The sequence below is a fragment of the Heliconius melpomene genome, unplaced genomic scaffold, assembly GCF_056956725.1.
Source record: "Heliconius melpomene rosina isolate 202511_hmr_F unplaced genomic scaffold, ASM5695672v1 ptg000034l, whole genome shotgun sequence".
In the NCBI taxonomy this organism is placed as follows: domain Eukaryota; kingdom Metazoa; phylum Arthropoda; class Insecta; order Lepidoptera; family Nymphalidae; genus Heliconius; species Heliconius melpomene.
In genome coordinates this window covers 10413-34402 of record NW_028181868.1, presented here as the reverse complement: position 1 = coordinate 34402, position 23990 = coordinate 10413, and the positions used below count along the sequence as shown (strand labels likewise).

Here is a 23990-nt window from a genome sequence, read left to right as displayed (position 1 = left end):
AATTTATCATATATTTTAGCATTGGAAAAATAAAAAAAAATAAAATCAAAAATCAAAAAATGTATAATGATTGTGATTCTAAATCTTGCTCTGGTTCCCCATTACTTTTTAGCTTTAGGCTGTACCACTGTACCACACATAGTAAGTTAGGCAGAGGGAACCTGGAAATCAAGTGATAAGGCACTCTGTTCTCATTAAAACACTTCCTTTCCCCATTTCCTATGGAAATGATGATATTAAATATTTCATTACCCTTACTGGCAATTGAACATACGACGATCGTTGTGTTTATCTATCTATATATATATATATAAAATCGAAAGGTCACTCACTCATCACGAAATCTCAAAAACTACATGTGCTAGGAATCTCAAATTTTGCATAGGATTTACTTATAGGACGTAGGTGCTCGCTAAGACGGGAATTTGCAATATTCGACTTCTAAGGGGTTGTTTTTGGGGTTGAAAGTTTGTATGAAACTTCGTTACTACAAATGCTAGGAGTCTCAAATTTTGCATAGACATCACTAGGACGTAGTCATGGAGACAGAAATTAATAATAACATAGTTCACGCGGGTGAAACCGCGAGCGGGCCGCTAGTAATAGCATAAAAATATAAAAAGAGTAAAACTGTTTTGGCGGAAGCAATTTTAAGCTATAATTTGATTGACGAGTTCAGTACGTGTTGTATTCAAATTGTCCGTTAAACATTATCAAATGCATCTATAAACGTTTATATTTTTTTTTAGAATTGAAAATTGCTTTAAAAAAATATTTTGCAGATATATTTTTACAAATATATTTGTAAAACAACTTCACGCTGTGTGTCTTTGTTCCCGTACACAGCAGCGGTACAGAGGAAGCCTAGTGGTAAGACACTCTATTCCCTACTTTCCGAAGCATTTTCAGGTTTTCGCGGCATTGTGTGTTGAGGGACGGAACTTAACGCCGCGCTTTATATTTGTACAACATGTATAATGAAATATATATGTTTTGTTGCTAGCTAATTTACTCTTTCATATGGTATTTAGTCCATATCTTTATTAAAACAAAGAAACTTAAAAAAACATATACTTATATGGTAATTGTTTATTTAACTTCCTTCGATATTCAGTATTTCAATTTTTCAGTCCACCCATTGCAGCACCAAGCACGATCCTTATCAATTATTTAAACGCCTACCAATCACCATAGCCCATTTGGAGCTAATAGTTTCACATTAGGAAAAGCAGACTTGTGGGATGTAAACTGAAAAAAGCCTCACAAATGGGGCTATAACAATAAATTACTTCTCCTAACGACATGGAAGAAGTCCAAATGGACTGAATTTTGAATCGATTGTTTGGTAACGCAGTTGTCTACAGTCTTCCTTTTGAACCTCTTTGTCTCTAAATTATTACTACGCCGGTGAATAAATAACGAACCTAGCACAGATAAGGATATTCCTCTAATACAAGGGAAATTTACATTTATGTCTCGTTGAGTTCCCAGCATTCAAAATATGGTGTTTTTATCGTTGTTTATTGGTTGATCGTGAAGTGTTTTGGTTGGAATAATAATGGTTCTTATTTGGTCGATTTATTTTTATACTTAGTTCATATTTATAAAATATAATTTGTTTGAAAATTTCAAGGTCTACGTCATTTGTGACATCTTCCCACCATTGCCTACATTCAATATTGGAGAACAACTGATTGCTGAAAACAATCTTTTACTCTGAACTTGACCACGGAAAATGAATGAATATTTATTTCCACCTCAAAGGCCGGCAACGCACCTGTAGCTCCCCTAATGCTACACGGGGTCGTGGGTGGCGGTGATCACCATCACGTGACCCGAACACTCGTTTGCCTTGTCTTTTTTCCATAAAAATTTTTTTTTAAGGAAAATAAAAAATAAATCTCGACTGCAAGTGCCGATTACGGTAAACTCAATCCAAGCCCTCCTAAATGTGCATATACAGCGCTAGGTAGCTTTACTGTGCATATGAAATAAAAGACGATTTGACGAGTCGATTTTTCTTATATTTTACTACCATATACGGCATAATAAATTAGAATATAACAAATTTATCTAAAATGTATGTGAAAAAAAGTTAATAGATCTAGAAAGTTACGATTTTTCACTTAAAAAATATTACCATTTTTATACTTTTTTAATGAAAATAAAATTATATATTCTATTATATTATAGGTATATTATAACAATATTAAATTACTACTATACCTTTATACATTAGCATATCTCCCCTGGGCACCTCTGTAATACAACAATAAAATTGACTGGTACTAAAACAGCCTTTCCATTCACGCAACCATTACCAGTAATTTGGCAAGGAAGTCACGCTCAATATTATTAAACCAATCATTATTTTCTACCCCCGTAATGGAAAATAGGGTGGGTGTTTTGACATTATTCATTGTAAACAATTGTTTAATTTATAATATACAATGAATTCATGGTTTGATATTAACCACCTTGGTTGCGGGTTCGATTATCGTTCGTTATAAATTATAATAATATTTAATATTTTAATCCTATTGCTATGGTAACGAGGTAAAGGGGGCCGTTGAGTCCGCCCCTCAACACGCAATGCTTTCAGAATTCGGTGGAAAGTGGGGAAGAGAAGTTTGTTATTGAGAACGAAGCATCTAAACATTAGATTCCAGGTTCCAGGGTCCTAACTAAGGAGGTTGTACAAATGAAACGCAATTTATAAAAGATTTTATTTCAAAATAATATAAAATATAATAATACTTATTATTGTTTATATTAAACATTGACTAGCAAATGGACTGAGTAAGCGTGTGCTGGATGCATTTTTTTTTCATATTTTTTGTACAATCTTAAGGCTAAAACAGTTTAAAATAGAATGTAATGCTTAGATAGAAGAAATTGTATATTTATTAAATGGAGACGCACTTAGATTTAAAAAAGAGCCTGTTAAAAAAATTGTAATGAAATAATGTTTTTTTTAGTTAATAATATTAGGACAACTATAAAATCACCAAGAAATCGATTTTTATCAGTTTCAAAGCCTATTGACTAGTATAATTTAAGGAACACTTAAAAATTATGTACATATAGTTATATATCGAAAAATCTTGTTTGAATTCATGTTAATAAACAAAGAATTTTAAAGAAAAATACTTATCTACAAATTCCAAAAGTCTGTCAATACAAAATTATACACATATTTTCATAAAATATTATGAGAACGTCTCCAATTTCTATAATGCTTATGTATCTAAAACTCATAAATGTCAATAAGTCTTTAAGTAAAATTTATATATTAAAATATTTATTCAATCACAGTAAAATATTTTTTTTGAAAATTAGATAAGAGAACGACAACTTAAATAACTCCATATTTGTATAAAGTTTATACTATAAACTACACATTTTTTATGTACATATATATACTAAAAATATGTAATTCTTATAAACTATTTTTAAATGAATCATTCTGTTCTTAACTGTTTCTCATCATTGCATCCTCTTCTTTTACAGGCACTGGGACCTATATCTATTATGAATATAATCGTTCTACTCAGTGAAATCGTACCCACAATCCCCATTTACAATGATATCTTCATTAACTGCTCTACCATGGACACAAAATATATATATTTTGTCTTTTGGTTATATAGGGTGGAAGAGGCAGCGCTCCTTTTACTGAAACTGCATATAGGGTAAAATTTTTCAAACCCAAAACTGAAGAAATTAATCAAGGTACCTTAACAGTTTGGACGTAGGATTTTTTTTTATTTCACGATTTTTATCCATCTGTATTTCGTGTGACGCACACATACTTGTACGACGTTGCCGCTTTGACAGGTAAGTGTGTGCGTACTTATGTTATACTTTACAAATGGTGTTTTATTTAAAAACGATAATTTTATTATTTATTTTGTTTGAAAAAATAACTTTTTTATTGTTGAGAATTATTTTTTTTCTGAATTATATTAGGCTTTTATAGAGTAGTTAAAACTGTGGTTTCATTTAAAGTGGTACCGACAATTCCATATTACTTAATCATATTACCGTTATCTATATATGAATATTTCGTTTATTATAATATATTCATATTATCTATTTAGAAACAGATTCAAATATCTTAAGATATCTTTTGTAACACTTACTATGATGTGGTAAAGATATAAAAACACACGTAGTAATATTTTATGCAGATATAACTTACGTATTATGACATCTCTCTTAGCTTGTCAACCTCTTTACTCTTATTTATGTCTCTTTTTACATAATAACCGGTGAAGCGCGAGTCGGGCTTGTCCAGTTCAGTACATATCATTATTGCAGGTTAATTGGCAGTTATAATGTTTATAGTAGAATTTGTAAAACTAATAGAAGTTAACAAACTTAAGATAGCATTGATTTCGTATGAAATAAGTACACAATAACAAAACTAATTTAGAAATGGTTTCTTTTTCTTCTTCTTCTTATAAATTTCTATTTTTTCCAGGTACTCTCTAGATCAACGGAAAGTACCCTGGGTTTGATTACGCAGCACATTGCGCTTAGGCACTACTAGGTAGACCTAGAAGCTTAATTTTCCCAATGCACCAAGATCTATAGAACTATATTTGATAATTATTTCAGTTGTACTCCTTCCCGAGATCTTAAGAAAAATATTTTTGATAGACAAGTGATCTTATAAGAGTTCGGTTTTTACTTTCTAAATATGGAACTCCAAAAACGTATATACATTATAAATATATAAATACAGATAAAATATTAAAAGATATATTCCAAATAGAATATGTCAAGATGAACATAATTGTAATCGGTTTTAACTTACAAGTGGTTCGTCCATTTTAAACCCGGAATTGCAGCTTGAGCCTAAAATATCTTAAATTTAATGAAGCAAGTTTCAATTAAGAAGCTGTGATAACGTAATGTTACAGAGCTAAGTAAGTAAAAATACTAATAATTGTTACTAGTAGTTGATTAATTTAAAGCAAGAAAATATATTTTTAACGACATCGTAACTTTCCCTCGAGACTATATTTCAGCTTCAGTGCGATAAAGTAAATATTTTATATGCAAAAACTTCTTGACTAATATAAATGATTAAACGTGTTCCAACATATTTAGTCAAATTACTTATCTAAAGTTACTTTAGAATATTACGAATGTAGGTTTAGTTTCTATAACCGGTAAAGTAGGAAGGCCATTTTCAACGCTTAAATTACTTCTATGGCTTATTTCTTTTCTTAACTCACGGGTTCCCATTTAAAGGCAATAAAAATATAATCAACATAATTTTAAACATAACTTTGAAATAGAAAAAGTTACAAATTTTAATGACAAAATCGTTAATCACCATTGAGTTTTACTAAAAGTTATTAACTTTTAATTTTTACATTAATCGTTATACTAAAAACAGTAATATCTGGAAGTATTATCACCTCCTTCATCCTGTTGTCACCCATAATAAAACTGTGAATTGGTGTATCCATGCAAGCTTTTGGGGCTCATCATGACTTCTGGATCAGATTCTTTGGTCATAAACCTCGTGTTGCGAGACTGTTGATAGTAAACACCGTACATACTGGTTCCTGCGCAAGGATATACTGTTGATAAAGGCTTCATTGCCCTTAGGGCTGTTTTAGTTTGACCATCCCTATATATGATCATATCTGGATGAACAGGATCAAAGAATGTTCCAGAAATATGGCTAACGTCCACATCATTGTCTATATCGGATGCCAAGTCGTTAAAAACGTTAGGTGCTTCTGTAGTAAACATATCACCATTCTTAGATTCTCGGTCCCTTTTTCTCTTTTTGTAGCAACGTACAGCAAATATTAATGAAGCTATTAAAATAAACACTAGTACTCCAATGCTGACGTAAATTAGAAACTTTGTATTGGATGAATATTTTGATTCTTTGACTGGTTGAGTTTCTGAAACAATAATATATAATTTAATTATCATAATAAATTGAGGTCAGTCGTGGTGTAGGCGCACAGATGTGATCTTTTAAACGCGACAGGTTGTGAATTCGATTCCCAGTCGAGGAAATTAAATATTTAATATTTTCATTTCTTCGCTCTGATTTCGAGGTTTGCTTCGTTAAGCGGTGTTATGTTCCGCAACTTAACACACAATCCATCCAGAATTTGGCGGAAAATGGGGAACAGAGTGTCTTAACACTAGGTTACCTGGGTGTGCGCGAGAGACTGGGTAATGTTAAAAAAAAATATTTAAAATTTATCAAATTAATCATAATAGAGAAATTAATATGCATAACCAATTACAACATTAAAATAATTTCATAAATTACACTTCAATCAAATTTTCATATATAATTACTGCAACTAGATTTTCAAATGATGTGCGGTTCACCAAAATCGTGATAGAATGTGTAGGCGGATCATTAAATGACATGAATACATGAAACCAACGGCCGGTTAATTCTAAACTAGTAGGCTTTAGTAGGCTTGTATGTTGGTATATAATCATATAGGAGAGACATGTGTATGCTTGTATGTATATTAGTGTTATTCGTAGTGTTGAAACATTCCGTTTCTCATACTCCGCCCAATTTTAGGCAATTGGGTGTTGTTTGGCGGAATTCAACGCCGTGTTTTGCCTCGATATCAGCGCAAAGAAATTAAAAATTTAGTTGTTACTAAGATTAGTGTTAACAATTTTTTCTTATTTCATTTTAATTTCATTTCTTATTGGAATAGAATTTGCAATGTATGTAGGTATAAACTTTAAAAATAAATATTTATATAAATGAAATTAAATACAAGTTTTTGAACTACAAGCAACAAGTATTCTTCATTTTATAATTATTTACATAAAAACATATTTTCCGAATAACTATTTTATTATACTGTAAAATATAAATAAAATAAAGCAAACATATCACCTTCATCCTTTAATTTGGTTGAAATCTCAATCGATGTTTCTTCGTCGTCGCTTAGCGGCCGCTGGACGTTTACGTTGGAAATAACGTTTGGCTCTTTCCAGTTCTCTCCGATATCTAAAACAATAGACATTGTGGTCATCATTTACTGGAATTTTAATGCCTGGTTATATCAATTATAGTAAAATCTATACAAAATTAAATTTTTGAGTATATTTCTGAACTAAGCGATTTAATTTTCATTTTGTTTCCTTTCTCTTTTTACGAAATGCTTATATAACGACTAGATTTATTTTTCAAATTAAAATGTGATAGTGTACACTCAAATCAGTGATATAGTTAATAAATTATCCATTACAAAAAAAGCATATTTATAACATGGAACTAATCTAAAAATATAATCAACAAAACTATCGATATTATTAGAAATTAATTTTGCTCCAATGATGCCAATATTACTAGGCTTGATTATTTTCGGACATAATTAATTATTGGGTAACAATATACGTGTGATATATTCAGAAACTTTCAAATTTCACACAAAGGCTTGAAATCAATACAAACACAAAGGGATGAAATTGTATGAAATGGATTATATAAACATAAAATAATTTCGAAATATTTCAATTGTTAGAAAACGCATCGTTTCATTTTATATGAAAATTAAATTAAAAATCAGGTTCACGCTGTATCCTGCACTCAACAGGGTATGCATAGGGAACCTAGTGTTAAGACACTACGTTCCCCACTTTCTGCCGAATTCTGGAGTGGCGTAACTCAACGTCACGTTTTACCTCGACACCAGAGAGAAGAAATGGAAATATAAACGTCAATATTTATATGTAGTTCTTTATCAGTTTTATTAGTAAAGTCCTCTAGGACTTACTGTCAAGACACTCCAAATTATACTTTCCGCCTGAATTTCGGCACATGCGTTGAATGACCAAACTCAATATATGCAGTCTTAGCAGAAAAAAAAAATATAATCGCTGCCACGAGTGAGAATCGAACCCACAGGTATCAGGCAGCTAGGATGATCTCAAATAAATGTAAATAATGTAATTCTAACTATCGTTATATCTATATAATAGTAATACGCCTTAACAGTACCACAAAGAGTCAAAGGATTAACAATTAAAATACCTGACTCCTCAAAACGAGCAGCTTCGCTATTGTCTTCTAAATTTCTATCATCTTCATCTCCTTCAATAGCTCTCTCGTACTGTTCTTTCAGTACTCCAAGAGGAACTGGGACCACAATAAAATAATAAAAATGAATTTTAAGAATATTAAAATTACGTACACAATTAAGATTAAAATTATTTTTATCTCTTTGAAAATAATTTAAAATTATTTTCCAAGAATAAGTGAAATATTGGATTTTTTTCTATATTACCAGGTATTAAATACAAATTTTGTATGTTCATTATCATAATATACAAAATGAACGATGATATACAATAAAAAAAATCAGTTTCACAGCAGGGTAGGCAGAGGGAACCTAGTGTTAAGACACTCCTTTCCCCACTTTCTGCCGAATTCCGGAGGCATTGCGTGTTGAGTGGCAGAAGACAGAAAGTGGAAGAAGATATGGAAATATAAACGTAAATAAATATTTCACTTCCTCGAGTGAGGATCGAACCCACAACCGTCGCGGTACAGTCACAACCTTGTGCTATATATATGTGTCATATATATGTATTTATAATCAAAAGTAATATATTATAGCTTCATAATCCCATTTTTTATTCAATTCAATTCAGTGATTATCAAATTATTATTATTATTATTATTACCTCCTATGATCGGTAGGTGGTAGTTTAGTAATATGGTAATAGAGAACAATCGCTCGGTCGCATTATTATTAATGCTAATGCTAAATGGGCATTAGATAAAACTAATATCTGAAACTGAAACAATATTCCTGAATACCAAATTTTCTATTAAATAATTTATAATATATAATGTTGGTTATAAAATGTTATAGTTTCGATAAATGTTACTTTTAATAGTATTGTTCCTAGATAACAGATTCTTATTCTTTTTTTTAGCTTTACTCTATATCTCCCCCCCTCTCTGTTCCCATTAAGACACTTTTGTTCCTCATTTTCCATCGAATTCTGACGGAAGATATTGAATATTTAATTTCCTCAAGTGGGAATCAAACCCACAATCTATCACGTTTATAGTCACGCTTGTGCCTCTGCACCACCACTGGCCCCTTGTATTCCTTTACACAAAATATGCATCACGTAAAATCAAAATATTTAGCTTAAATTGGCATTTTTATTTCTGTATAAACAAACTATATTTCAATTTAAATTTCACAAGATTTACCAAAGCTTTAGGCAAAAAATAGAGCAACCCAAAACACGTTGGATTTTCCAGTTAAGCCTTCCTATTTGACGTAGTAAAAAATATTAACGAGATTAAAATGTACAATTTCATACGGAACACGTGTACATAGCTTTGCGGGTTAATATCAGCATTTTTCCCGAGAATTATGGCATTCAATATAGAGATTTGGGTCAAATTCCTGCATATAGGAGAAGCTGCTGAAAAATTAAGCCTGGGAATGGGGACCTACAAAATATTTTTTACGATCCCTGAGAATTTATAAAAGATTTTTTTAAGTAATATTTAATTTCTCCATAAAATTATGAAAGTCTCCTTTATTCTCTTCCTGGACCAAATGTCGAAGCAAATGTCAAATGAATGCCAGTGTGGAAGATAAACCCGTATTTATTAAAGTAACGATAGAATCTCTTCTAACTTAACTTCCCCCCTCCGGGGGGTCCTCGAGCTTTTTACGTGACCTTCCTCCAGTATCTTTGATACTGTATTTTCGAAGGTACACCGAAGTAGGTAGGGCGACTACCTCTCTTACCACTCACTTTTTCATCTCTTCTATATTTTTCAATTCAATTATGCAAATAGTAGATTTGAGTTACACATGCCATATATTTAAGTTTAACACGATGGAATATCATTAGCTGTTCCTACTGCACAAATTGTAAAGACATAGTAATAAAAATAAATAATATAAAAAGTAAATGATAAAACAAATTAATACTAGAACCTTTTGATCTCAAAGATCTTTAATCTTTTGCTCAGGTTTTAAATGAAAGATAAGAAAACTTTTACTCCGATTCACTATAAAAGATTTCAGCGAACAAAGAGTCTTTTTGTAGGTGGATAAGATTTTCTTTTGTATAATGTTTTTAGTAGGATGACATTTTTGTTATTTATATTATACTAGCGACCCCCTTGCGGCTTCGCCCGCTTTTACTACTGGATTATTCATATAATGTATGTTTGCAAAGCACTTAAGATAATGTGAAAATTAATTAAACTCTAATGCAACCTGCATTTTCGTAGTTCCAATAAGGATTTTCCAATTGTTTTACTCGGCAAGGATTTTTAAGTAGGTATCGTAATTTTAAATCTGTGCTACTAATCTTTTCAAGTACTTATTAAAATATATTTAAATGACTATTTTAAACGGAAGAAATTATAATTACCTACTAATAACTACTACAAAAAATATATCGCGCTGAAATAATACATTCAACTCCAATTATCCAATACGTGCAAACGCATCTAAATCTTCATTGCTATAAAGGCAGGCGGGTTTTTTTTTGCTTGTGGTTAATGCTGAAGAGGATATTCTGTACCTGATGAAAAGCAAGCACTACGTGGCTGCCTGTGAGGAAAATTAGGAGGAGGCCGCCCGCGTGGCAGGCGAGCATTCTACCACGGAACCACCGATGACTGCTCATGACGCGCTTGTATAAGCAAAACGTCACGGGGCGCGTTTCACAGCAAGGATGTTTTGATATTGTAACAACTTCTAAAGTACTTATTAAAATGAAAAAACAGTAAAAGACAGTTTTGATCTACATTAAATAGCCAACGTAACTAATATACTTATTTATATGCTGAGAGTAAGGGATAAGTAAAACTTAAATCGGCACAGCTGATGAGTCAACGGCGTGATGTGTCAACAATTAAATGCGTTTTTCTCTAAAACTATTCGCAATTTCGAAATAGTGTCAAAAGCAAATTTTATCTTCGTTTAACGTTGAAAATTAATAAAGTATTTTAAAGGATAAGGATTAATACCATTATGGAAAAATATCCCTCACAATAAAAAAAATATTGAAATTACTATTTTTAGACAGAAATATGATCACTACACGTTATCCTTAAAAGATAAAAATATGCTCTCGCGGACTTTTTTGTAGATCTTATTAAGAGGAACAATACTCCAGTACATTTTTTTCATGTAGTACTTACCATTAGAGCAGCGCATGCGCGAAAGTGTCTCAACGGGTAGGACTTTATACACATTTATCGTATTTATGTTAATTTACATAAGAATGTACAAATAATAAACTATATATAAACCTTCTACGAAAAATACTCGACCTAATGGTGAAAACCGCATAAAAATCCGTTGGGTGGTTTAGAAGAAGAAGAGTTAGAAACAACAGACAGACACGAAAAGCGACTTTGTTTTATAAGATATAGGATGTTACTTTATAACTTGTATCTTTTTATATTAAATAATGGCATTATATATTTCCGGATTTATAAAAAGGATTAAATAAGTGCACATAGTAGAGAACGTAGAGGGAATTTGGGAACGATAGTGTTAAGATACTCCGTTCACATTAAGACATTTCTATTCCACACTTGCCGTCGAATTCTCGAGGCATTTCTTTATGAGTTGTGGAACTGAACGCCACGCATTGCCATATTATTATTAGAGTGAAGAAATATATTATGACATTTTTCATTCCCCTAAATTGGAATCGAACCCACAACCATCGCGTTTACAGTTGCCAGAGTACACTATGGTTCTACGTCATGACGACGATTTGCTAAAAAATAATTACATACCCAATTTCATTTAAAAAAATACATCAAAAGTCTTTTTCCTTAAACAATAAAATATAAAATTTATTTAGCAATTTTCTGAAGTCGATGATAATAAAATAAGAAAAAAGACATAGATATTCCAATTATGACTGGAAATCTCAGAAGTATCTAGACAAAGCTTTAAAATATACAAACAAGTTAGCCTTTGATTATTTTTTGTACTATAAAAATGATATAATTTTTACTACTTCTACGATAGTCTTGTAATATTACAAAGATAGCTTATTTCATTTAGTTTGTAATTTCTTAAGTACCTATATCTGACAATAATAATATTTTATATGGATTTTTTAAGCTTGTGAAGCTATATCTTGCTAGCAGCGTAGAAAGAGGGAACCTGGGAACCCAGTGGGAGAGCGAAGTGTGTTACACTTCACCAAACTACCCTTTCCACCAAATTCTGAAGGCGTTACCTCACTGCCTCATTGCCTCACTTTGCACTTTGTCTCATTGAGAATGAGAACAACAAAAGATATTAAAAAAAAACAACTTCACGCTGTATCCCGCACGCAGCAGATTAGGAGAGGGAACCTAGTGTTAAGACACTCCGCTCCCCACTTTCCGCATTTTAGAGGCATTAAGCTAATAAAAGTATCAAAGATTTGCATTAAGAGAACTAATATTTAAAATAATATTATAAGCATTATACATACCACACGCATAAACGACTTTGAGAGTATTCCTCGATGGAGGTCTACAGTTAGACCCGAACGTGTCGTTCCTTGCTAAAATTTGACACGACCGTCTTCCGTGACAAATTTTGATTACCTTTTCAACTGCATATGGAGCAAAACATGCTGAAAAAGATAAGGTAATTAGAAAAGATATAAAAGATAGCCAAGATTTAGTTCTTGGAGAAAATGATTATGACAATTTAATAATAATAAACTTGAGGTCGTAATGGCGCAGGGGCATAAGCGTGAGACTGGAAAGGTCGTGGTTTCGATTCCCAGTCAGGTGAGCGAAAAAATTATATTTTCATTTCCTCTTTGTGATAACGCCTCAACAATTCGTCAGAATGATACGGAAAATATTAAAAGCGGAAACGGACGAAAAATAATTTTACCGAGTAGAGATCGAATTTAAGAGTTATCGCGTTAAAATCAAAGGTTTTTTTAAGCTTTTTAAATCAATTAAGTGCCATTGGAATCGCCCACCGAAGCTTTGAAAAGGTAGAAAAATCTGATTCTATATAGGTATGGGCTTGATGTATGGAACCCTATAAATATACACAATTTATTAAAATGTAATTTTTCCCGCATAATACGAACAAAAAGAAAGTTTTTACTGCATTTCATTAGCCAAATGGACGAGAAGGGGAAAACGCGACTTATAACTAGGTTCCATCAGCACAACAGGTACAAAAATGAACGATATATTACCACTACTAAAATAGTTTCAAGAATGATAGAAAATAAATAGTACGAGTATACCTACTTGCAACTAGGATATTTATAACTATCACTGAGGCCAGTCGTGGCCAGTGTGTGACTGTAAAGCGATTGGTCGTGGGTTCGATGCCCACGCGAGAAAATAATATGTGTTTAAGTTTATATTTACATTTCTTCACTCTAGTGTCGATGGAAAACGCGCAATGCCTATAAAACTAAATGGGAAATGGGTAACGAAGTGTCTTATGTAGGTGACTTTTTCAACTATTTATACAATCAATGAGTTAGTTAACTGAAATCACTAAAAATAAAGCGTATTTAATTAGGTACCGGCACTATTTTCAACCGTAAATCATTAACAAAGTTCAAGAAGAGAAACTCAGCAGTCTACAACAATTTTTTAACTCAGCTCCAGGCCAAAGAGAATTTAAAATGAGGAAATGCAAAGTAAAACAACGTCGTTGACTAAGAACTATGGCACGTGTTAATTATATTTGTGACCGTACTAAAGGCCTTTTGTTGTTTCTCATACTCTGGAGACTTTTGAGTAGAAACTTGTAGACCTAGAAATATTTTATTAAGCTAAACATGCTTGTTGTGAGTTATTTCCACTCAATTATATAGTATATGTAGTGTATAAATTATTCACTTGAGAAGGAATTGAACTCACAACCATCGTTTTTATATAGTCGCTGTGCCTCAATGGCCTTGACAAAGTAATAAGTATTGACAAGGAGGGTTTTGGTTATTTGACTTAACTCTCTCATCATATCGTTAGAAATAATGTCAACTTCATATTAAAAAATATAGCATAAAATAGAACATTGATAAATTTAAAAATTTCTATGAACTGATTCATTGTGTCATAATGGAACAGCCTCTTCCTGTAAACATGGCGGTTGTGGATTCAATTTTCACTAAGAGAAAAGAAGTATTTTCATTTAAAAATTAAATTAATTTATTATTTAAAAATATAAATGCTCACTACAAACTGTAATTACGAACTGAAATAACCAAGCTAAATATAATATTTAATATAGCAAACTTTAAGCAACATGATATGGTTCTACGCCATTGCGGCTAGCGCCTGTCGTCCACCATTGTCATAATATCACGCTTTTTGCTGGCACTTCTGTAGCAATATTTACAATATAGGTACCTTATAAAAAAAAAAATTTTAATAAAAAATACTTACAATTAAATTTATGCATAAATATTATTGAACCCTCATACATCAAAGAAACAGAAAGAACTTAGTGCTACAACACTCCGTATCTCGCGTTTCGCCGAACTTTTGAAATTCAACGCCTATGTTTATCTTTTAACCAGAATTACGAAATGAAGATAGTTCTTTCCACCGAGTAAGAATTGAACTCACAACCATCGTTTTCAATCGATGCAACTACGAAAATATGAAATAAAAAACTTAAAACTATCCATATTAAACACAAATTCCATAACATCCAGATAGCACGCCACCTATCAGTTATAACAGGCAGCTTCATTCACATCAGAACTAAATAATTAGATTTATGTGGAACATAACTCACTTTCATCCGGGGCCCCTGGTGGCTGCGAGCATATGTTGGCCTCGAGCGCCGTCCGTCCGTACTGGGCGTCGTATATGGCGAGACGTGAATGTGGATTGCAGCTCAGCCTGACAACGTCGTCCTCACATCCGGTGCGACCTCGGAATTCTTCTGTATGGAGAAATGGTGGAATTCTAGTTATTTGTATAGAATGGAAAATATTTTAATTTGTTGAAGTTTAGCATATTATGTCTAGTGTATGAAGAAAAAAATATTAAGTAATGTTAACATTTGTAAACATTACTGTAAATTTATTACTATTAATATACAAAAATAAAAAATAATATTGTCAAAGTTCTTAAAATTTGACAAAATAACCAATTAAGTATTAATTTGAGAAATGAATAAAAATAGGAAAAATTAAATGAAAGATTCATTACCAAAATAGGAATACGTATCAATTTTGTTTTAATTAAATTTCATACAATTTCTGAATTAACTTTATTTTTCCTAAAAATGATCAAATTACTGATATTTTGTTCGCATAAAAAGGACGATTTATCATCTAAGTCTTTTTCAAGAGGCAATATATTATTATACAATTTAATATAGAAGAAAACATAAAAGAACACTTATGAGAGCTGATTAGCTTTCGCTTTGTTTATGGAAAATTTTATCTACCGTTTCTATATAAATATTCCGCCCAAGGTTCTTGATTATAACAAATATTCATTAATGTAACCTATTATTTTTGGGGCCGCAGCGGCACGAAGGTAACGCGACGGTTGTAGGTTCGATCCCCACTCGACGAAATTAAATATTTATTTACATTTATTCAGTTTTCATTCATTTATTTCTTCGCTCTATTGTTGAAATAAAGAGCGGCGTTGACTTCCCCCACTCAACACGCAATGCCTCCAGAATTCGGTGGAAAGTGGGGAACGAAGTGTCCTAACACTATAATCCCTCTGCCTACCTATTTATTATTTTTGATAGTTATGTCAATATAAGAGGTTGGCGGGAAGCGGATGGGTCCGAAAAGCTGAGGATCGAGTGTGGTGGCGAGAATTGGGGAAGGCCTATGTCCAACAAAGGACAAAAGATGGCTGTTGATGATGATGATGATGATGATGATGATGATGTCAATATATTTTAAAGCTTCACGCTGTATTCCGCACATACAACGGTATGCAGATAAAACTTGGGAACCTTGTTGAGTGTTGAGACACTCAGACCTTATTAAGATACTTCCATTTCCCAATTTTCTTCAAATCCACGCTTTAACTTTTACAAAAGCGAGAAAATAAAACTATTAATGACACAAAGAGATGAAAGAAATGTCTTTAAAACAACACGAAACATTAGAAGGGAAGTGTTTTAACATTAAGTACACTCTGCACACCCTACTATAAACAAGATACAGAATGAAGCCATTTTTATTTTACAAACAAAAATTGAACCCACTATCTATATTTAAACAGTCAACACAATACCCAACGTAACCCAACCCTATCAATTCCAGTAAATTAATTAGATCTATTATAATTTCGATGTAATAACTTCCACTGACGCGATCTAAACAACGTAATATTTCAACTTTCATAGCGACGATTCGAATTTGGACTCTATTGTAATAAATTAGGTATATTAATTACTGAGTAAACGCGGGCAACCCTTTCGTGCCATTAGGAATCTTACACCGCCAATACATTAAAAGGCAAGTATCTGTTTATCAATTATATTAGATAGTCTCCTTTGTAATTGAAATCTTATTTAGTTTCAATATTTTTTACTTTGAAAACATTAATTTAATATTTTATAAAGTGACGGTGATGAAAGTAGTTTTCTTTTTAAATAAAAAAAGTAGGCAATGGATATCTAGTTTTAATGCATTCCGCCTAATTTTTAAGACATTGTGTGTAGAGTGGTGTAATTCAACGCCCCGATATGTCTACTACCAGAGCGAGAATATAAGAAAAGCGACCAAAAAAATCTCGTTTGTTGTAGGTATATATATATTTTAAATATTTATATATTATTCCATTCACTTTCAATATTATTTTTTTATAAATACTTTTATTATAAATGATTTGAATATTACTTATATTATAAAATTAATATACCAACTATTGGGAAGTATTGTAAAGTGTTAATTTTACTATCTATACTAATATAATAAAGCGGAAGAGTTTGTTTGTTTGTTTGTTTGTTTGTTTGAACGCTAAGATCTCTGGATCTACTGGTCCGATTTACTTTGTTTTTGTTTTGTATGAAAGCTGCATTCTTCAGAAGTGCTATAGGCTATATAACATTACATTACACATATGTACTAATAAATTAAAATACTTTCTAATTTGACATGCAATTTATTCTGCCATGTTAATAACAACCGTCGTTGCTAAGCACCGGTTTGCAAAGTTTCTTGGTTGTTTTAAGAAAACGTCACCCAAAATGAACTTATATTTTGATATTCATCCTTATAAAAATAAATATATTATATAATATTAATTAAATATTCTTATAGTTCAAGCAGGCGTAGCCGCGTCCGGGTCCACTAGTTAAATATAAAAACCAGAAAAACATTTACAATACCAAAAATATGTAAGAAAACATAGCATAATACCACACTAGCTTATAGCCACCGACCCCACCTGGCCGCACCTCTCTCCGCACCCACGACGACCGCCAGTAGAAATTTAATAACCAACATAAATCACTTCAAAACACTGCACTGGCTCGGAACGAGTGTTGAACCCTCTCTATTTCAAGATGGTGATTTTGGAAATTGAAGATTTTGTTATTAAGGTTTTCGATTCTTAAGTTTTTGGACTTTTTTTGAATTTTAGATCGAGATCCTTGAGCTTTCTCAAGGATCTCGATCTAAAAAAAAGCCTACGTTTTAAGCTAAGGACGTGAAAACTGAAAATATTTCGAAGTGACGACTCAAAATTTAAACTGAATGCTACTGAACTGAACCTAAATGCTACTAAAACGTTAAATTTTTTTACAAAACTTAATTTTTTTGATGTCCAATCCAGAACAATCAACATTAAAAAAAATCTGCTCATAGAAAAGCAAAGCAAAGCCTAATAAAAACATTTAAAAAATCCAGTTATAATTTTATTACGACACTTCTGACTAGAGACCTTAGACCACCACTTCCTTAGCCTGGACGCCCAAGGAAGCGCTGACATGAGAGCCAATGGTCTAACCACACAGGATGTCACAGATCATGCAAAGTGGAGTAGGTTAAGCGGGAAGGCAGACCCTGCCAACATACGCCGGAATTAATGCCAGGAGGAAGAAAACTTCTGACTAGAGACTAGCTTCTTCGTAGTACCTAAATATTAAAATAATAAATGAACATAAATAATATCACAGTAGCCCTCGTAAAACCACTAGCTATAATTAATATACCACTCTCCCTTCACTTTTGAGGAGAATTACAAAGCAGTTTCGAACGGATATTGTTTCTTTCAATAAGTCTTTTACGACGTTAGCGTGAAATATGGCTAAAATGTTTTTTTAAGTAATTTAATAATGGACAAAATCACTTTTATTTAGAAGATTTTTATCTATAATACCTAATAGCTATTCGAGGCAAGTCATGACACAAGCGTGTAACACGGCGTTGAGTTCCGACACTCGACACGCATTGCCTGCAGGATTCGGCGGAAAATGGAGAGCAGAGTGTCTTGACACTAGGGACTCTCTAAGTCTGAACTACACTGAAGGAAGTTGTAGTAGTGCTTATTTATATTATAACTTACTTTGTTTTGTTTAATAAAGCAGCGTTAAGTTCTCGACAATGTGCGGAATATCTACAAATAATAAGGAGAGAGCAGTGAGTTACAACTGGATCCTCTCTGTAAACTCAGAAAATATAAATTAAAAAATGAAGATAATACATTAGTTAGTGAAACATAATGAGTACATAAAACAAAAAAAAAATGTAAGTTTCCTTTGTTTACTTAACAAAACGTATTTTTTTATACACGAAGTCTTTTTAAAGACGTTAAATCGTTGCACTAAAGATTTGTAAAAACAAAACAGACACTAAAAAAATTACCTGTAAAAGGCAAAGAACACTGACAGTGAAAAATCGACCAAAGAAATGCAAAACTAGTTGAAAAGCGACAAAGAGGAACAGTACACTCGTATTTTATCATTATACAATGAGCTTATAATATTCAGGTGCAAACTTCAATTTACTATGCAGCTACCGTTAATTTCTCAAAGTTGCTCAAAAGTTGCTCAAAAGTTCCTATAATCGGATTTTTATGACAAAACTTCACACCTAAAGAGTGCAAACTTCATGAATAAATAAACAGGCCATAAATCAAATGAAGCTGGGATGGCCGGTCTTGCATATTTTTAGGGCAGTTTTTGTGTTTTTTTTTATTAATAATTTGGGTGGTTTTTTTTTTTCATTTTTACCCTTTATTTTGCATAGAATTATAGGCAGGGGAAATCTAGTGTTGAGACACTGTTTTCCACTTTTAGCCCGAATTCGAGACTGCGTGATTATTGGCGGAACCCAGGGCCACGCTTTGTGTTGCAAGAGTAGAGCAATAATTATAATATATTAATATTTGTTTCACGCTGTATCTCGCGTATGGAAGGGATAGCAGAGGCAACCTAGGAACCCAGGACTCAAGACACTAAGTTCCCATTAAAACATTTCCGTTACCCACTTTCCACTTTTCCTTTTACCAGAGCGTGGAAATAAAAATGATAAATCTTACAAAATGCAAGTAAGAGAAAATAAAAAATCATTTTTATCTTCCCACATATTTTAGGGTAAGCATAGGGGAATCTATTGATAAGACACTCCGTCCCCCACTTAATCCAAAATATTACGTATCGTATGAAATAGATCAAACACGTTATTGCCAATATATTAATAGAGAAAGAATATTAGAAAAACAACAATTTCTTCATTATAATATGAAATTATAAAGCTTAGAGACACGCGAATATACCAATTTCCTATGGTTGTTTGCTTATTTTTCTTACTTATTGTAGTTTTTATACTCTACTCTATGTATAAATCTAAAAAAATAAATAATATTTGTATCATCTAACATTACTATGAAATTTGGTTTAAGATTAATTTGGGGCTATTTGACGACGTTTTCTAACAAAGGCACATTACGTTGAAAAAGTGATATATTTCTTTTGTACAAAAATTGTATGGAAAAACTAAAACATTATACGTTAAGAATTATCGTTGTGAAGGTTTTTGTTATACAAATAATAGGTCTTTATGTAAAAAAATCTTTTATTTTAACTTTGGACATTTTATCGTGGAGTAATAAATCATAATATACTCGTAGGTTATGGCTCAGAGGCTTATCGTCTGTCTTTGAGTGGGATGACTGTAGGTTCTATTCTCACTCATAACAATGAATTACTTTTATTATATTCGCATCGTATTTCGCTTTGTAAGAAGGCTAAGGAACAACCAGAATTCGACGGAAAGTGGAGAATGGAGTGACTTAACTCTAGGTTCCCTGTGCCTACCCTGCTGTATGTAGAATACAGTGTGAAGCTTTAAAAAAGTCATAAAAAGTTAAATCTTCTAAAAATGAAGTCTAATATACTTACGAGGTCGACATTTGTAAGCCACTTCAACGAACTTCCTGGATCGAGGGCATGGGTCTTTCTGCCCCGGCTTCAGCTTAGTACTGAACTTGCATTTGGGCTTCTTCTGACACGCTTCCACCACAGTTTGCAAAAGAGAATACTGTATAGAAAAGAATTTTCATGTTAAATTTACGTTCCAAAAATGGGTTAGTGCTAAAATTTTACGTTGCAATTTTTAAACTCGTTATATTTTTTGATCCGTTTCGTGAAGATAGATTTTTTTAAATTTTTAGCTAACGAATTCTTAATTAAAAAACTGATTTTGTGAAATAATTTTGTTCTTGAGGTGAAATTTTAAAGGATGGAAATCAAAATCTATTCATATTGGAAGGAATTACGTAGTAAATATTAAAGTAAAAATTTTAGGCTCTTTTTATAAACAACTTTAACATTACTTATTATGATAATTAAAAACGTTCACTTATTTTAACTAATATTATAATAGCATCTAGCTACCGTTCTCACGTTCGATTTTTTCAAGAAACCTTTGCGACATTTAGACACTTCCGTTTCCCTTTTCGCTTCGAATTCTGGAAGCATTGTGTGTTGAGTAGCAGAACTCAACGCTGCGCTTTACATATTAAATATTTCATTACCTGGGACTGGGAATCGAAGCCACAACCTTTCGCAAATAGTCACACGCTTGTGTCACTGCGGCATTACTGGCCACTTCTTTGTGTTGAATACTCTATTAATCGAAGAAGGCTATATGTACTAGGTGCATTGGTACCTGACATCGCTTTAACATATTCGACGTAACCCATTGTACTTGCGGTCAGTTACCTCATAGACTTACAATATGGCATGTGTCATACACAACTCTTAGTCATTTGAAACAAGCAAAGCGGCAGGTAGGTAAAGCTTTTTAAAAATATTAAGAAAATTTAACTAAGCCAAGAGGACTTTTAACAACAGCCACTATTAACAATTATTAATCATGACATTGACTTACAGATTTTACGAGAAAAGAAGTGTTCTGATATTTTATTTTATTTTATTTCTTAAGGTAATCTGAGTTTACATAGTCTCTGCTTATTCCAAACTTTTTGCACAATTTAGCTTTAATATACGACTATAATTAATCTTATATTTTTTCTAACCAAACTGGATGTTGAAAATATATATCTATTAAAAACATTCTGCCGAGTGAAAAAATAATGAAAATAATGTTATTATAAAAATATTCTAATGAGTGACTTCCAAATTGCGCCAGAATAGAATCCTTTTAAAAGGATATGATAATATTAAAAATGAAACCTACGTTTGACTGACTCGACTTAATTCTTTTATTAATTCAACAGAAAAATATTAGCCATCGTAGCTCATTGGGACAGACTGAAATTCAACTTGATTGTTTTGAGTTCGATTCCTATTCCAGGGAATGAATTACTATTTCCAATTTTAAAATACGAACGAAAAATGTAGAACGGAGTGTCTTGACACAACTCTCTCGGTCTACCCATCCATAGTAAATTAAGCATAAGTTAAAAAAGTACCTGCATAGGATTCGGCCACAAGCAGTCCTCGGTTTCAATACTCAAATGTGGATCAGCAACACAAGAGTGGCCACCAGGTATAGCCTTCCCGTACTGCGCGAACTGAACGCTTATTATCGTACTGGATGGACATGATAACGAGACCATTTGATCATCGCAGGCTGCGCGCTGCATTGTTCTTAACGTCCCAGCAAGGAGAGCTAGAGAAAAAAAAAATATAAACTCTTTTTTTTATTATAAAAAATATTGTATTAAGACAACGAGGCAACGAGGCAAAGCACGGCGTAGAGTTCCGCCACTCAACACGGACTTATTGAGAAAGAAGTGATTTAACATTAGGTTCCCTATATATATATATATGTTCGGAATACAGCGTAAACCTAAAATAATATATACTGATATACTAATAACTTATTATGTATTGACCAATAACTGTAAGCGTGATGGTTGTGGAGAACGGAATATTTTAACATTAGGTTCCCTCTAAATAAACTATTTAATACGGGCTACTGCGTGAAGCTATAAAATAATAATTTCTAGATATAAGTTTTAATATACAAATATGAATATTAATTATAACTACCCCATATAATAGACTAAATTGTATACCTGTTAAGTATTTCGTTGAACATCAAAATTATCAAATAAATACAAAACAGCTTGTTTAGTTCATGTATACTAACATAATTTGTACTTATATATTTCAGTTTTCAAAGAAGTTAAATACTCGTATGTGAATGTTATTTACCCACTTTGATTGCGTCTCTTGCAAAATTTCAGAAATACAAACACGTTCTTTTGCACCAAATTAACGTCATATTTGAAAGATATAAGAAAGTAATATTTTTAACATTTTTAAAATGTAATTCCACACTTAGAAAAGAAAAATGCTTATTTAGAAAACGTATAAAAATTTTAATGTAGCGGGGCTCGAACCCGCGCTTCCTGAAAACCGACCAGGCGCTCTGACCACTAAACCATACGTTCTCATCGTAGCCAATTTCGACGTAGCTTTCGACGTAGCGCCACTACACAAACTCAAAACAAAACATCGACGGAAAGTAAGAAACGGAGTGACTTAACACTATGTTCCCTTTGCCTACCCTGCTGTATCTGGGATACAGCGTGATACAAAAAAAATCTGCACTAATATCCTTTCCATTCATCCTTACTCCCAGTATCATAATCAAGATTGCGATTCCAATTGCTAATAAAGACCAACTGTATGTACGTTCATCACAGCCCAGACGCCAAGTACATTAAGAAGACAAAAGAACATCACCCTATATAACAGATGACGTCATAAGGGAAATCGTGCGAGACAATAGAAATAAAAGGTGATGCGAAATCTCCCCCAAGTAAAAGCCTTTACAAGAATGGAATGTAATATAATTATGTTGAAGTGAGTGAAGAAACTTGTATGTGAATTTTAATGTATGTAATAAATGTTAAGAGGTTATCGTGGCACAGTGGGAGAAGATTTGGCAGGAAACACGTGTTGTGAGTTCGATTCCCACTCAGATACCAAGATTCGCTCTGGTGATAACAACGATAAAGAATTCCGTCAGTCAATAGGCAATGCTCGAGACATTGCAAAAAATGCAAATTGAGGAGGAGGAGAACGGAGTGTCTTAACTTAACACTATATTCCTTTTTTCTTTAGCATCTACTAAAGCTGAAATAAATAGGTTAATGATTGTGGGTTCAATTCCTTCTCGAGGACGATTCAATCTGGTAACAAGACGTAACATGCTATGTCTCAAACATTTAGCGAAAAATGAGGAACAGAGTGTTTTAACACTTTATTTATTTTTTCTACTGAAGCTGAAGAAAAATAAATATTAACTAGTGAATGTACGTGGTTAGTGCCAATATAACAACGTACGTGTCTATATTATGCATTATATTCAAATTAAAGCCCATTACTTCAGTATTATTAAGGCATTAAGGGGAAAGTTTAAATAGCTTTATAGTGCGATATACAGTCAGATATGATTGCTGCCAGGAGTTGGATGTTCCATACTGTTATTAGGTATAAATATTAGTCGCACTGACTGTTTTAATTAAAATCAAAGGAATGACTAAGCCA

At 32.3% G+C, this 23990-nt stretch overlaps 1 protein-coding gene across 1 annotated transcript; it reads right to left on the bottom strand.

Moving 5' to 3' along the window:
- Nucleotides 1-2712: 2712 nt before the first annotated feature.
- On the bottom strand, nt 2713-22100 carry LOC146526446 (uncharacterized). Its single transcript, XM_085207117.1, has 7 exons — nt 21902-22100; nt 20367-20505; nt 14781-14930; nt 12493-12636; nt 8042-8146; nt 6902-7015; nt 2713-5927 (listed from the first exon to the last, which is right to left on the bottom strand). Exons 1-7 carry the CDS (start codon nt 22073-22075, stop codon nt 5446-5448), a joined length of 1308 nt encoding a protein of 435 aa, XP_085063243.1. The 5' UTR covers nt 22076-22100; the 3' UTR covers nt 2713-5445.
- Between the last annotated feature and the right edge of the window lie 1890 nt (nt 22101-23990).

Coding starts and splice junctions, on each gene's coding strand:
- LOC146526446 (XM_085207117.1), bottom strand. CDS start 22,075: ATGCAGCGCGCAGCCTGCGATGATCAAATGGTCTCGTTATCATGTCCA. Junction 20,506..21,901: donor TGTGGCCGAATCCTATGCAG/GTACTTTTTTAA, acceptor TTTTCTATACAG/TATTCTCTTTTGCAAACTGT. Junction 12,637..14,780: donor ACCAGGGGCCCCGGATGAAA/GTGAGTTATGTT, acceptor TATCTTTTTCAG/CATGTTTTGCTCCATATGCA.